The sequence below is a fragment of the Rosa chinensis genome, chromosome 2 (assembly GCF_002994745.2).
Source record: "Rosa chinensis cultivar Old Blush chromosome 2, RchiOBHm-V2, whole genome shotgun sequence".
Lineage (NCBI taxonomy): Eukaryota > Viridiplantae > Streptophyta > Magnoliopsida > Rosales > Rosaceae > Rosa > Rosa chinensis.
Genome location: NC_037089.1, coordinates 25,332,878 through 25,348,997, shown reverse-complemented (window position 1 = coordinate 25,348,997; position 16,120 = coordinate 25,332,878). Strand labels below are relative to the sequence as shown.

The 16,120-nt window shown below is 35.8% G+C and overlaps 1 protein-coding gene across 2 annotated transcripts; it reads left to right on the top strand.

The window, feature by feature from the left end:
- The first annotated feature begins 174 nt into the window (after positions 1-174).
- On the top strand, positions 175-13,919 carry LOC112188449 (transcription factor MYB92). Of its 2 annotated transcripts, XM_040515003.1 has the most exons (5): positions 175-265; positions 10,573-10,693; positions 12,216-12,555; positions 12,651-12,780; positions 12,954-13,919. In XM_040515003.1, exons 3-5 carry the CDS (start codon positions 12,423-12,425, stop codon positions 13,738-13,740), a joined length of 1,050 nt encoding a protein of 349 aa, XP_040370937.1. In that variant the 5' UTR covers positions 175-265; positions 10,573-10,693; positions 12,216-12,422; the 3' UTR covers positions 13,741-13,919. The 2 variants fall into 2 exon arrangements, with proteins under 2 accessions (XP_040370937.1, XP_024183334.1); XM_024327566.2 differs by lacking the exons at positions 175-265; positions 10,573-10,693 and having other exon boundaries at positions 11,495-12,555.
- Positions 13,920-16,120: the final 2,201 nt, after the last annotated feature.

Genomic DNA, 16,120 nt, shown 5'->3' with positions numbered 1-16,120 from the left:
TATATAATGTGACTTGAAGCTTTCCATGCAGAAAGTTCCCTTAACCTTTTTATAACCAATCAACTAAGATATATCTATATAAGGCGTAAGAGACCTGATGATGCCTTCATGGTGATCTCTCTCTCATTTCTCTTAAACATATACTATAGCTTTTCACCGGACATGTTACATCAAGTTATGATCAGTTCTTTGGTGGTCATTCGCTCAGCGTCGCATTCGTTTTGCTTGTGGAAAGTTGAAAAGATCAAGGTGTGAACTTCTTAAGGTACGTCTTCAATATGGTTTTGAAGTCTGATTGTTGGATATATGTATGTGTTACTTTGTTGGTCAGAATGCTACTAAACTCAAGTGCTTAGAATATGGATCTGGCTGTATGAATCACAAATTTGTTGATCATCGTTTTGTTTGAATGAAACTGGATTTCTTAATGCAAAACAAATAATGTTAATGATTTTTGTCGTTAGCTAGGATTTGTTATATGGTTGTCTGGTCTTTCTCATTACACATCTGATTTGGATGGCGGGTGGATTGATGCCATTTCTAGACACCAGAAATGACCATTTCTGGACACATATTTGGTTAATGCCTTCAAATTCCCCATTGAGACACCAGTTATATGAAACTGGCATTCAGACAATTGCTTCTTAAAATACAGAAAAAAATGGCTTTACATTTCCCTGCGTGAAAGCAAATAAGCTTGTTCCAGTACTTGTCCTCAGGACGTGCCCGTGCCCATGCCTGTGCCCCGATCAGATCAGAATATTGATCGAGTCATCTTTTTGAGAGAGGCTAGCTAGAGCTGAATAGCTTACAGCGTCTCTCAGATCTAACCCATTTTGTATTCGCGGCTGGAAATATGTAAATTGGGGATAGGTTTTACTTTATTACAACAGTAAGACTAGTAATGAAAATTTACCCTCACGGCCAAGCCAGAGTTTGAATATTCCCCCATCTCCTTACTGATATAGGAAAAAGTATGACTGCCATCATATTTAAGTTACTTTACTCTGTTCCTAAGCCATTCTTTCATAATGAAATGCATTTTCTTTTGTATATCATCTTCAAGATTTCAAAACTGACTTCAAAATCAGATCGGTAGATGATACGTAAGATCGATTTCATTCACTCACCTAGTCACGTTGGTCGATCGCTCACTGTTAGTTTTAATTTTAAGGACTGAGTTTAAACCACTGAAAATGTATTCATTTATTCTCAATGCATAATATTGCTTGTTATTGGTTAGAACTTAGACCCTGAAGTTTGAACTTGGGACTTCAAATTTGTGAGTTGAGACTTCAGAAAATATTGCCAACAATTTTGAATTCGAGCACTTTATGATTATTTTAATTTTAAGAAAGTGAAATTTCGTTTAATTAAGTAAATGATACAAAGACCAGGACTGATCCATCATTCTAGCGATTTGAAATTTTACAAGCTAGTTTCTGAGTTTTGATTGGACAGTCATATCAGACACGTAGCACGGCTGCCCTATGTAAGAATTTCTCATCCTTACAACAGTACTGTAGAAGAGCGTACCAACTAATACACTAACCTCCATCTCCAGAAAGCTAAACAAATCCATGAGCTGGACTAAAGCAATGAAGGAGCCCTTCTATTGGTTAAAGGCAGAAGCATGAAAGGAGTTCCCAAATCCTATTTCAAAACTCTGAAACTTCAAGTGCGCAAAGAGTGTATATCAGGGTTTCATTTCTTGGTATCAAAATTCCGTCTAAGCCTTATTTATTTACAAAATTGTGAATACACACAAATCTATAACCATAGTTAATGGGTAGAGTAGGAATGCTGGAACACCAAGTCAACTAGAATTAATACCATGATTTCCCAAGCTGACCAACATTTGAGCAAAATAACTTTTGATTACTTCACCTTCAATAGCTAAATAGAGGTCATGAGCATTTGATCGATAAGATCCTCAAGCTCCAAAGAATTAATCGGTTTTAGTAGAAGTGGTGAAACCCTCCATCAAAAGTAAACTCCAGTAAACCAATTCATGATTATGGTAAGGATGGAGACAACTTGGTGTTCTGGCACCAAGCCCAATTAGATGTTCCTTCTATCATGCCAGGTTAAGTAATTTCTCATGACTGTATAAAAGAACATTTACGTAAAAATTCCGAATATGGTTGGTAACCTTAGATAAAAAGGAAAAAGGGAAAAGCCTGATAAAAAAATTACCTGACATATTTTTTAAAATTCTACTCCATTCGTTTGAGGAAAATAGAGCTATAGAACAAAATTTAGACTTCAGGGTTTTAAATGAACAACCGTTTCATGATCGAACATGTCAAAATTTAGACTCTAGAGGTAGCGTACCATTGGAAAGTACACATATACTTCTATATAAATCATCTATTCTCTATATATTGTATGGTCTTTAGTATCTTAAGATGATCTAGATCTCCAAAAGTACATCACTTTCTCAAACCATAGAAACTATATAAGGATCCTAGCCATATGTTAAGGGGGTTTAGCCGCCCCCCCCCGGGGGGGTGCTCTTCTTCGTCTAATAATAATACCAGACAGTTCACAGTGCCTAGCTAGGCTAGCACTCGAGCTCTTTAAAAAAAAAAAAAAAAAGTACATCACTTTCTCAAACCACAAAAACTATGACACAACCAATACACAATTAACCTTCAGCCATCTTGTAAATATTGTTTTGGTGTTAGGGTTGGTTTACATAATTGTAGAGCCAGACTAACAACAACATTGTATTGCATTTTATTGTATCCTAAAATTATCTTTACATATTCCCCTCTGTGCATATAGTAGTGGAGGCAAATAATCTCTTAAAAAAAGCCTTGTTACAACGTGCATTTGAAACATATAATCTCTCATAATCCATACAGACAAAATTGTTCCAACAATCTTGCCCTATTATGTTGCATTGAAGTTTAATTATTGGAATCATCGATACTCTTTTAACCTTCTCTTCAATTAATTGTGAAATAGCCGAACAAAAAACTATTAGTCTTTCCGTAAAAATTGTGGTGCTAAAGTTCCATAAACACATCATGATGTCCATATATATATTTGGCTTCAATTTCAATATCCTCCTAATTAAACTTGATCATAATAGTTGAACTACACCCTTAATTTGTAATTTTAAAAATTAGCATCCGTTTACTTGCTACAAATTGTCACTTTACATCCTCTCCATGAGATTGACGATTTTCCATCCCTAATTCTGTCAAATTAGAGATTTTTCATCTATAATTCCATCAATTTACACCATTTATGTCCAATTAGAAATTTACGTTCATCTTTTCAATCATTTTCTTCTTCTAAATTGTTTCGAAAATTTATTATTATTTTTTATATAGTATTAGTCATTAATTTTGTCATGTTGGTAGCTGGGTTAGGAAACAAATGGACCCTACAATTGACATATCACTTATTAGTGGAAATATATATAGAAAATATTTGATTCGACAGAGACGGTGAAAATCGAAATTTATTACAAAGTTTAGACTTTAGAGGGTACCCTAGCATTGAAGCCTATATATTTTTTGAAACATAGGAACTTCCACATAATAATATAGTCTCATTGCAGAATGCAGAACAACCATTATATGGGTCTAACATTCAAAAATCATATCTACACAAAAAGGACAAAAAGAAGAAGCCAAAAACGAAAACAAAAGCTCAATTATAAGTCGTCATCTTTTTTTTTTTTTTTTTTTAAGAAGGGCCAGTGTGGCTGCCCTTAGGCCTTAATTAATGAAACTGTCGAATAAAATGAGGGGACATAGAACCGTAACCCTAAAATACAATAAGCATGGAGAGAACGTCCCGAAATAATATCAGGAGTCTCCAAAGAATCTATGTATTCTAACAAGCACCGACTAGCAAAGAGTGCTCTATTGGCTACTTCATTTGCTTTGATATTGTGGTAACATAAAGGAAAGATAACTCAAAACCGAAGCATCAATACAAATAGTGCAGCTTTCCTAATATGTTGCCGGAATTAAGACCGGCAACACTAAGTTTCATTCTACCACTAGGAGGTTGCGACCATTTGACGAGACAAGGAACTCACTGTCTAACTAGGGTAGACCAGGCACACAAGGTGTACAAACCAGGACAGAGCCTACGTCGCCCTACTAAAATGTTGTAGGGTCTTATTGCTGGCATAAACCCACATCTTACTAAAGCAAAAAACAATAAAGCATAAATGACAAACAAAAGTAACATGGGCCCAAAGCCAAAGCCCAGGCCCAAACTCTGCCAAGCCCAAACCCAAGTGCAAGGATGCAGCAACAACGCCGCCACCATCCCGCCTGAAACACCCCTGCCAATCCATCACCGACAGCGTCTCCACCCCCACCCCCACCCCCTGTGCGCCGGGCAGTCACCCAAATACGTGCACTGTCGATCCCATCTGGATTTCGCGCCGCCGAACTCGAAGCCGCCCCTAGAAGACCACTCAGCAACACCAGCCATGTCCGCCAACCAACACACCGCCGCCTCCACCACCCAACTTCCCCTTCAAACGATCTGGACAGCGATCCCATCACTACATCACCTTCACTTCGACTGGGCTTACTCCTGGAAGACCCACTCTCGGACACAAGGTCTGCTCTCTCTCTTGCCCGTCCGACGACGAAGCCTCCAGGGCGTGCCGCCGGACAAGGCATGAACTCTCAGTAGAAACGACCAGGCGCGTGAGGCGCGTTCTTTTTCTCCCATCTTCTTCTTTTGTATTCAGAGAGTTTCATTATCTTATTTCATATGTTGTCTTGCCTAAATAAATGCCGATATGGTTTCTCAAAAAAAAAAAAAAAAATGCCGATATGAGACTTAATTGATTGAATTTGATCGAATTGATATGAAAAATGCATTTCAAGCTAATGTAGCATCCGGAATAAAATATTTTCGTGTATCTGGTGTTAATAATTAATTCAGAAGGTTTTAATATAATTGACAGTGTAACACTATAATATGCTGAGTACTTAATCATAAAAACAATAGTCCCGTAACCATTAAGAGAACATGAACTTCATCATATATTATACACTAATTACTGTATAATTTTGAGCCATTAATTTTGTCGAGCATGGTCTAGATATGCAGTATTTCTTATTAACAATGAAATAATTAATATGGCATATGAGAGTACGTACAATGTGCTTTTATGTTTGTTTGAGTTTCTGTTCAACAATATTAGGCATAATGGTTGAGAAAAAATGGATGCCTTGGTAGTCTGTAAATGAGGAGTGAGGAAGAAGCATTCAGAAATGGTTGATCGTCTGATCGTGATAGATTACATTAGAAAATATGCATCATTTGGAGTCATAGTACTGTCAGACTATCAGTTAGGAAGAAACTATATTATAAGTTGAATCTTTTCATTATAGTAATGCAAAGCATCTTATAGAAAGGTGATGGCAACCGTGTATGCCAGCTTTAGTCAAAAACCAATAGAGTTTAAAGTTATGTAGATATACGATAATAAGAACAATTATGGAAGAACGAAAGCCTTTCGATACATGGACACGTTATTTGTGATTCAAAACGGTAAAGATATGATGAAATTAGCATAGATTTACAAGACCCCACATGCAAATTTTCTGCTTTGTATTAGGGTTGTTGGCTTATGAATGGTTTGAATAGACTAAAGAGTAAAGTTGTTCTTCGATGAATGCTCCATGGCAGTTCACGTGTAATAGACGTAATGGAGGGTTAATCGTTCTCATATATAGAAACAAGCTTGGTTGCTTCTCTGGTGCAGTTTCTATTTGTTAATTAGAGCACTTAACAATACTTATTATTCTAAGTGTCATTTTCAATGTTAGAGAAGATGAAACCAGTCACAGTTCATTTAGAAAATAAATAAGGTTTGATTTGCTAGGAAGGAGATCAACCACAACTGATAAAAGATGGGGACAGTGAAACCCCACTAAAAATGGAACGTATTTGATGGAAACTACATTTGATCAAACTCAGCTAGGTCAGAGCCAATAATTGCAGAAAAACCAAATTCAGAAACCTGGGTTTGATCTGCCTCGTTTCTACTGATCAAACTCCTCGAGTTTAAATCTTTGATCAAGGTCTAAATGAGGTTTCATTTTCCGGGTAGAAGATTAATTAAAGATGACGATAGTGAAACCCAACTAATTACGGAAAGTATTTGGTAAAACCTATTTCGAAGTCAGTTAGGGTTTTCAGAGTCACTATACTGCAGAAAAGCCATATATAGAAACCTGGGTTTGATCTGCATGGTACTGCTGATCATACTCATCGATTCTATATATATATATATATATCTTTGAACACGGTTCGAGACATCCGGGAGTAGTGTTTTTATAATAGCTAGTGATCGATAAGCCTCTAACTTCAAACCTTGCCTCTTTCTGGGTTCTGTTATGGTATAATTAAACTGAATGGAAAACAGACAAATCTCTAACATCAAAACGTATTCTATTATAAGCTGAAACTTCACATTCCCACTGTGAGATGCAATGGCAGACTTTCTGGGGTTGAGAGGAATAAGCGAGTCCACAACCTAGGTTGCTTTGATCAACAAATTCCCTTTCATTAACATCATTACTTTAGTCAATTCATCAAACTCCTTGTCCTAATCTCCTTGCACTCTTCATCCCCACTCAACATATCTTGGTTCTACCTAAGCCCTTTTTCATAATTTGACAAACAGGCAGCCTGTTTCATGAATTTAATGAACATTATGTTCTCACACACCATTAAAGAGCAGAACAAAAATATATGAATTTACTGATAAACAGTTCAAAAGATCAACAATATTCGATGATCAATCTACTCTGACACCCTTCGATGGCATATACTCTCGATGAATTAATGTTTGTATGACAACTAAGACATTAATATCAATTAGGTCAAATTCTCCCCTCAATGGATCTTTCAAAAAATCAAACAAAAACAAATCATCAATGATTTATAATATCTTGCCTCAACTTAGTATTACATATTAAATGGGAGATTTCTTTTGTTGTGGAAAGATAGGAGTGATGAAAGAGAAAGAGAATGATACATACGTGGCTAGAGAAGGCATAGAAAGTCCGAGTTTAGATGTATTGGGTAGAAACTTCAGAGAGCAAGCAATTCAGTTGTTTAGCTGACACTATACAGCTATAAAGATATTGATCTTTTCTTATCAACATTACTCTCCTAGTCTGTTTAGGTGACATCACTTGACCTAGCTACAAATGATTAGTTTAATCAAAACCTGCCTCGTTTCTAATTATTACTACTTTGTTTTTGATGTGAGATGATGATGGTCCCTCCGACAAGGAACCTTAATTGAGTTGAAGAAGCAATCTTTTGTATCAGGTTAATAATGTTAAACCCTAATTAATGTTAAGCGTTTTCCTTTTTCTCTCTCACTAAAGTCAAAATTTGAGAACCCTTTCAGGAGTAAAACTTGTACCGACAGCAAAATGAGGTCAGAGGGGGGAGGAAAAAAAAAATTAAAGTAAGAAAATTAATGGGGTTCTCAAAATTCTTGATCGTCCTTGTTCCTTTGACCTCAGTACGGGCAAATTATAATATGTGGTAACTACGAGTTAGTTTAACAGAGCTCGATCGCTTAAGTTACAAGAAAAACATGTACCTAAGTATTAATATGTTGTGCTTTACTACGAGTTAGTTTAACATAGCTAGATCGCTTAAGTAACAAGAAAAACATATACATAATTATTCTCAATTAGTTGGACATCAAGTATTTGATCTCAAGTAACGATCCTATTCTATACGTTGTATATATACATGCACGTATGTGTGTGTGTCTATATATATGCGCGCATATGCATGAAATAGTGGAATTTATTTTACTCCTAAATCCTAATTGGAATTAAATTCAGGAAGACTTTCTTTCCAGATTAATTTTGATCTCATAGATGATAGCTTCTGTGCGCTTGTGTCCTAGTATTTTAACTTGAATATTTGCGTAACTAGGGTTCTATTTTTTTTTTTTTTTGAAAGGGTGACTAGGGTTCTATAAATGTGAAGGGTGTATAAACCATATGTTGATATGTACGTAGATGTGACAATGAGTTTCCTTTATGGATCATGAGTATTTTCCATTTGAATAATTTATCCTACCTAGCTTCACCTACACTGATCTTCTAGTGTATCTTCCTGCTTTTTCGGTGAAAACTAAAATGAATAGATCGGTGTTTTCCTAACAGGACAAAGGATAAAGGACGAAGCTAGCCTTCAACAAATGCCATTGACGCATTCTTGATCAGGTTATAGCTGGAGAAGGAAGCTAGGATGCATTTGGGGTTTTAAAGGGTTAGAAATTAGAGCGCTTGCCGCACCAACTTCTTGTCTAATCATCTCAATGGTCAAACGGGTCACAGTCACATCCTTATCCTTGTGTAAGTGTTGCAAAACCTAAACAAAAATTCACAAGTTATATAGAACTGTTAGCACTACTTAGTACATAATTGAAGCAATATTGTGATTCTTCTGAAAATTAATCACCATCCTCTGTGATTAAACTAGCTGTCCTCTGTGATCGGTCTTGGTATATATGATGTTTTCGAGCTAGTTCATATAAACTGCTTATATAGGTAAAACTGGAGAAAAACTGTTGATCGATCGATACGTATGATCCTCACACATCCTTATCCCTTGTGTAAGTGTTGCCAAAAGCAAAATATATAGATTAAGGAGAGAGATCGAGCTAGGGATCGATTAAGGTAATTTAATGCAGATCGTATCATTCACACATGTCAGGGGTTAGGGAGAATATACTTATGGCTTACCTGCTTAATTGGTTATTGATTAGAAAAATGAGAAGTTTCTCCAGGTTATGAAGGATATAAAATGCAATTATGAGAAAAGAATTGGTTTTATACATCTCCTTTCAAACTCTTTAGGAAGCCATCTTTTGGTCCAAACCCTAGAAATCAGAAAAGCAATGGAGCTGGGTGGCTGCGTTTCTATTTAAATAATTCAAAACCCATCAACTACCCAAAATGCACGTAAACGTTGCCCTAGTTCAGGGCTAGAGACCCTAAACCACATTAATTATGTTAAAATCGTTTAATACATATTATCATATCATGTCATTTTTGTGCTTAATTAGTAGAATAAAAATATACATAATCCTTCAGACCTTTATTTTTTTACTAGTATATACGTAAAAGACAACAAACAAAAATAACCAAAATATAGTTGACTTATCAAAATCAGATAAATTGAAAACCGTATACCGTGTGGGGAATAAAACATTATACAGGTATAGTATTTGCGATAATTCTGAATGTGGAAGAATTTTTGAATTTGCTTAGTTTTATATAAAGCATTTTTTGGGGAAATATTGGAGGCTTTGGACCATTTGATCACATTAAACAATGAGCTTAAGAATGTAGCTAGTCATTCTTTTGAGAGATGGCTAGTGGATTGTAATTGTCTATGGAATGTTGGTTAATAATTTCTTCTTTCTTTTCTTTTTGGTGTGGGGTTTTTAATACATACTTGGATCATTAAAGTTGAAGATAAATATCTTAATGAACACCAACCTACTAGTATAAATTTATCTAGGATTAATTTCAGTTTACCCCCTTGAGGTTTGGAGGTGTCATCATGTCACCCCCTCTATTCTCAATTTTGAATTTTTATCCCCCAAACTTTTCAATTTCAATCAGCCGTGTCCAATTTCTCCTATTCTGTCCAAATTGGATGTTAACTCTGACGATCGGACCCACTTTGAGGGCTAAAATGGTCATTTCAAGACAAAAAAAAACTATTAAAAAAATCCTTTTTTTTTTCTTCTATTTTTTCATTATTTTTTTTTTAAATTTTGTCTACCTATACACCACAAGTTATAACAGGTTTATAAAAACAAAAAGATACTCTAGGTAGTTGAAAGCCGCTCGCTGGTCTACGATATTTGTGATTTTATTGGATATGTGAAGAATTTTAGGATATATCCCCAATAAAGTGAAGAAATATCTGTAAAATACGATTTTACACTTTATATGTAAATATCTGTAAAAAATGATTTTACACATATATTTCTTCACTTTATTGGGGATATATCCTAAAATTCTTTACTTTATCGGAGATATATCACAAATATCGTAGACTAACAAGCGGCTTTCAACCACTTAGAGTATCTTTTTGTTTTTATAAACCTATTATAACTTGTGGTGTATAGGTTGAAGACAAAATTTTTTTTAAAAAAAAGAAGAAAAAAAGAAGAAGAAGAAATAGAAAGAAAAAAAAAAGGAATTTTTTTTAAAAATAGTTTTTTTGTCTTGAAATGACAATTTTAGCCCTCAAAGTGAGTCCGATCGTCAGAGTTAACGTCCAATTTGAACGGAATAGGAGAAATTTGACACTGCTGATTGAAATTGGAAAGTTTGGGGAGTAAAAATTCAAAATTGAGAATAGAGGTGACACCCCCAAACCTCAGGGGGGTAAACTGAAATTAATCTATTTATCTACTTGCGCTAATATGGGATGATTATATAGATGTATATGTAGGGCTGGCTAATTCTAGTACTGTGAACCCTCTTCTGGATTTCTTAAATAACTTTGGTTTTTTCTTCTTTTCCGGTGAGAAAGGGAAAAAGGTGGTGATCGAAGGCAAATTGGGAGGAGAGTGGGTACTACGGTGATGCGTAAGCTGGCCAAATATTTCATAAGGAACTAGATCGAGGACCCATGCATTTTAGTTTATAGCCAGGTACGTGAATAATAAAAATAATTGATTTTTGTGAGAGCCATGCAATCAGTGACGAAACCAAAGGGTCTCATTGCGTGCATGGAATGAGTTCCTCCATCCACCGGTGACGTGCCACGTCCTGTTTCCTGTTGTTGACTTCTACCCAGCTTCCCCCTTGCATTAGTATTTGGAAAGAACTTGGCTGACCAGGGCTGGTCAGCCCATCCTGACCACATCCACTAATAACTTGACACCTGTTCCCCCCCCTCCTTCTTCAGTTCTTCCTCATCTGTTCTCATTCCTCTTCTCCACTCTCATGGCTGCCCATCGACTCTGCTTCTATCTCATCTCCGCCGTCGCTCTCTTAGTTCGGCGTCGGCGTCCCTTTCTCTTCTCCTTCTTCAGTTCTTCTTCGATCTCATCTCCGCCGTCGCTCTCTCAGTTTGGCGTCTTGGTAGAGCAATGAAGTCCATGGTCGCCTCCTTAGCCCAGAAGCCACCGGAGCCGTTCCTTTGCTTCGATCTCATCTTCGCCATCGCCGAAGAGCCCAAGGTCCCGCTCATCTGTTATTGTGGAGATGGTGAACTGTAGGAGTCGAAGAAGAAGAACGGGGGGAAGAACTGAAGAAGGAGAAGAGAAGGGGAAAGAGTCCAAAAAAAAAAGGCAGATGTCAAGTTATTAGTGGCTGTGGTCAGGATGGAAAGAACCTGGTCAGCCAAGTTCTTTCCTTAGTATTTGCCTTATAATTCAAACGCACTTAATACATAGATATACGGACGAACGTAGGCAATATAATTATTCCACTCAATCTGTTGTGCGAAATAGATTAAGAACTCTCAAAGTCTGTGTGTTATAATTAAGGTTATTTAGACAAATTATTTATCCCAAAGAGGTTGTAGAAAATTCAAAATAGGGAGGAAATGCAACAATGCACCGGTCTTGAGATGTACCTTCATGAATGAGATTTCATATATTAACCCACGATTAATTACATGCATGCACATTTTGCCCTTATATGACTTTCTACGGTTAGGCGAATATAGACTATATAGTACATGAAGTAAGAGTCGTCTATTAATTCTCAAAGTAGTAGGAAAAACAACAACCTGTACGTGTATCTGATAATTAGGATTAAGATATGAATTTGTAGTATATATATACCTTCTTTTCTTTTTGAAGATAAAATCACACACAGAAAATCCAAATAGGGGAACAGCCGCCGCACTTGCACTTGATCATAACTTTCCATGATTAATATTAGCTCTCAAGTTATAACCTGCTCAGCTGACATTTTCCAATTTGTCGTAGCCCACCAACACTACCATCAAATTAAAGCAAAGCTTTGGTGAATCGAGCACACTACCATGAATTATAACTAAAGTGACAAGTAACACAGATCTTTGATCACAAAACATTAGTCCCTATATGTCTCCTGTGGACCATCGTCAATTAGCCACTTAATCTTAATTAATCAGGACACATTGAATTGTCAAACCAAAACAATCATAATCTATTATCTAATATGAAGTCATAGGGGCATTAGGGTTTGTCTACAGATGAGGGTATATTTGTCATATGGCTCAGAAAAAGGGCAGGGTTGTTTTGCTATCAAATAGGAGACTAGCACGTCAGTCAGCTTTGATGTGATTGGAGGCGACGACAAGATGGATTGCATATAAATAGAAAGCTATCATTGAAGGTTGGATTGGAAGAAGGCAACCAAATCTTCTCACTTATTAGGTAGAGAAAAATGGGAAGGTCTCCTTGTTGTGATGATAGTGGCCTCAAGAAAGGTCCCTGGACTCCTGAAGAAGATCAGAAGCTAATGAATTACATACAGAAACATGGCCATGGAAGCTGGAGAGCCCTTCCCAAACTTGCAGGTATATACTGATCATCATCATCTCTCTCTCTCTCTCTCTCTCTCTCTCTCTCTCTCAAGAGTTCAAGAGTGATGTTTTGTTCTTATAATTTGCAGGGTTGAACAGATGTGGCAAGAGTTGCAGGTTAAGATGGACAAACTACCTTAGGCCAGATATAAAGAGAGGCAAATTTTCTCAAGAAGAAGAGCAAACAATTCTGAACCTTCATTCCATCCTTGGCAACAAGTAATTCCCTTAATTGTTTCACGAACTTAAAATATGTATATATATTTCATATAATTTGACATGTTATATCTTATCGGATAGTCTGCCGGCCAAATTCTCTTATTAGATAAAGTTTGACACTTTTATGTTGCTTGAGATATAAACTTGCTGTTCATTGTTTTGCACATTACAAGATGGTCAGCAATTGCAAGCCACCTACCGGGTAGGACGGACAACGAAATCAAAAATTTCTGGAACACCCATTTGAAGAAAAAGCTGATTCAGATGGGTTTTGATCCGATGACCCACCGGCCTCGAACTGACATCTTCTCCAGCTTGCCACACCTTCTAGCTCTTGTCAATTTGAAAGATCTTATTGACCAAGGCAGCAGCCAGACATCTTGGGATGAACAAGCCTTGAGACTACAAGCAGAAGCTGCTCAAATGGCTAAAATTCAATACCTACAATACCTCCTCCAACCTCAAGCTTCTACCTCAAACAACCTAAGCGATTTCACTGACATGGAGACAATTGGTCTTTTGAATTCACTCTGTTCATCAATCAAAGATGTTAATCCAGTGTTTGGTTCATCGCAGTTGGAAACCTCAGCACAATACCTTGGATCATCTTCGGTGCAGGATTCAATCCCTTTCTCTCCTTTGCCTGATTTGCAAATGGTACCCTCCTCTGCTTATCAAAAGGACGTGATCATTAATCAAGCTCCAGATCAGTTTACAGTGGTGAGCCAACTGGACAACTCTCCCAACAATAATTCATGGAATATTCCTTCCTCTTCAAATACTAGTACTCCCTCTCCTCCTTCTGTGGCGGTTCCTCCTGTGACGGAGACTTCAACAAGCAATAATAATATGGGTGATGCTTGCAGCACTACTACTTCAAGCTATGGAGGAGTGGCTACTATTTCTGCTTGGTCTGACCTACTTCTGGAGGACTACCCTTTTTTCAATGAGATTTCTTAGTTACTTTACATGTATGCTTGAAGCGTGAAGAGGCTAGGCTTAGATTTGCATTATGATCACCACCTCTTTTTACTGTATGTACTTTCTGATGAGCATACATATACTCTTTATTTTATGTATAATCCTTCCAGGGTACGTAAGATTGTCTAATTAGGTTTTATGCTTAATTACATGTTCTCATGGAATGTGTGTGTTTTAAGATTTCATCATCTTTTAAACATGCAGGAGTATGGAATTAGCTTGGATCTTAATTTACTTAATATAAATATTTTAAGTACGTAGTTTGTTAATTAGCTTGAATATTTTATAATACAGAAGTAGCGAGAAACAAAACCTACATAAGTATTTCTTGCCATTATAATTATGCAGTACTACATGTCTACGTACATGTATCACTATCACCAATATACACAGAAAGATTTGCCGTATAAATTAACAATATTGCGATTACTATCATTATCATCATCCTCTTTCGATTGCCATTATTGTTATTATAATCACAATCATCTTTGTTATCACCTAATGTTTGAAATGTACTCAATGTAACCATAAAATACTGTAGTGTAACCCAGCAATTTAGATAGACCCAACGATTTTCAATTTGAGTGCTTCTATTCATACAGGAGCATAGATGGAATATAATTGGGATATATAACGCTTGTTGTCCAAACTAATTTTCACCTAAAAATGTTGATATAACACCACTTATTATAGATCGCCATATGATAATGAGCTAACAATTCTATAGTATGTATGTATGTATGTATATATATATATATATATATATATATATATATATATATATATATATATATCGAGGAAAACTCATCCATACGATCATTCCTCTTTCTGCGGAAATCTTGAATCAGACATGGATTTTATACTCAAATTGAAGGATTTGAACTCATCCATGTCAGACATCGGATAGTTTCTAAATTTAGACTAATCTGGACCGTTTGAATTTGTCATTCCATTTAATACAGAAAAAATAGAGAAGAAAAAGAAAAGCACGAGACGTTGGGTTTTTATTATTATTCCTTTTCATTTCTCTATACCTTTTTTTGGCAACCGATAGTACTTTATCAAAATTGATGATCAGGGTTGTAGTCCTTCTGCTACTGGGAGTTGATTAATGTGTTTCTTTGTAATTAATTAAGTACCTTGACCTTCAAAGAGATCAACAGGGCTTCTCCTTTTCTGAACTGCTCTTGTCCTTCGTGTGTATTTACTAATATTCCATCCTCGTTCCTACCATCAACACTAAACCCTAAATTATTAGAAAATGGCAAAAAAATAGCATTTTTGTTATCGTCTTATCGATCTATATACATATACATATACATATATATATATATATATATAAATTATTAGAAAATGGCAAAAAAATAGCATTTTTGTTATCGTCTTATCGATCTATATACATATACATATACATATATATATATATAAATTATTAGAAAATGGCCAAAAATAGCATTTGTTATCGTCTTATCGATCTATATACATATACATATGCATATGCATATATACATATATATATATATATATATATATATATATATAAATTATTAGAAAATGGCCAAAAAATAGCATTTGTTATCGTCTTATCGATCTATATACATATACATATACATACATATATATATATATATATGTATATATGTATGTATGGTGGAAAATGATTACTGTAGGCTGTAGCCAAAGAAAAACTGTATATATAGCAACTGAGAGAGCAAAGTTTTCTGCCTTCGTCATGTTCATGAATCATGATTACGTTGCTTAAGGTATATAAATCCATAATTTCATATTTTTATCCGAGTAAGTAAAGATTAAGCAAGCATTTGACCTTCATACAATTTCGACCTGCACCCGCCAACCACTATTCTATATATAGCTCGGAATCTTCCTCAAGTTTTCTTCTTTTCAACACAGAAGTTCCTCTTTTAGGCTCCTCTTACTTTTAACAGATCAGAAACAGAACAGATAGTTGACCATGGTGGTGTTTGGTCAAAAGAGTGACGAAAAGGATTCTCAATGATCTGAGAATTAAGGACCCCACTGCAAGTAGTTCGGAATAATATTGAGACAGTCTGCTACCACAATCTAGGGTTAATTTGCAATCGGCTCAGCCAAGAGTACTGCATAAATTCTTTGGAAGCTAAGACATCAGTGAATATATGAGGGTTGAATAAGCTCGACAGTTTTGGAACTTGAGTGCTTGATTATATTATGTTCGGAAACTAGGCTAAGTTGGTAAAAATTAGGCTAATAATATATATGTCAAGTACTGTAACTAAACACTTCCTTAATTTCGATGTCCCCTTAAGTTTCAGTTTTTCCATATTATCCTCAACCGTCACGTTTGGATATATGTTTAGTC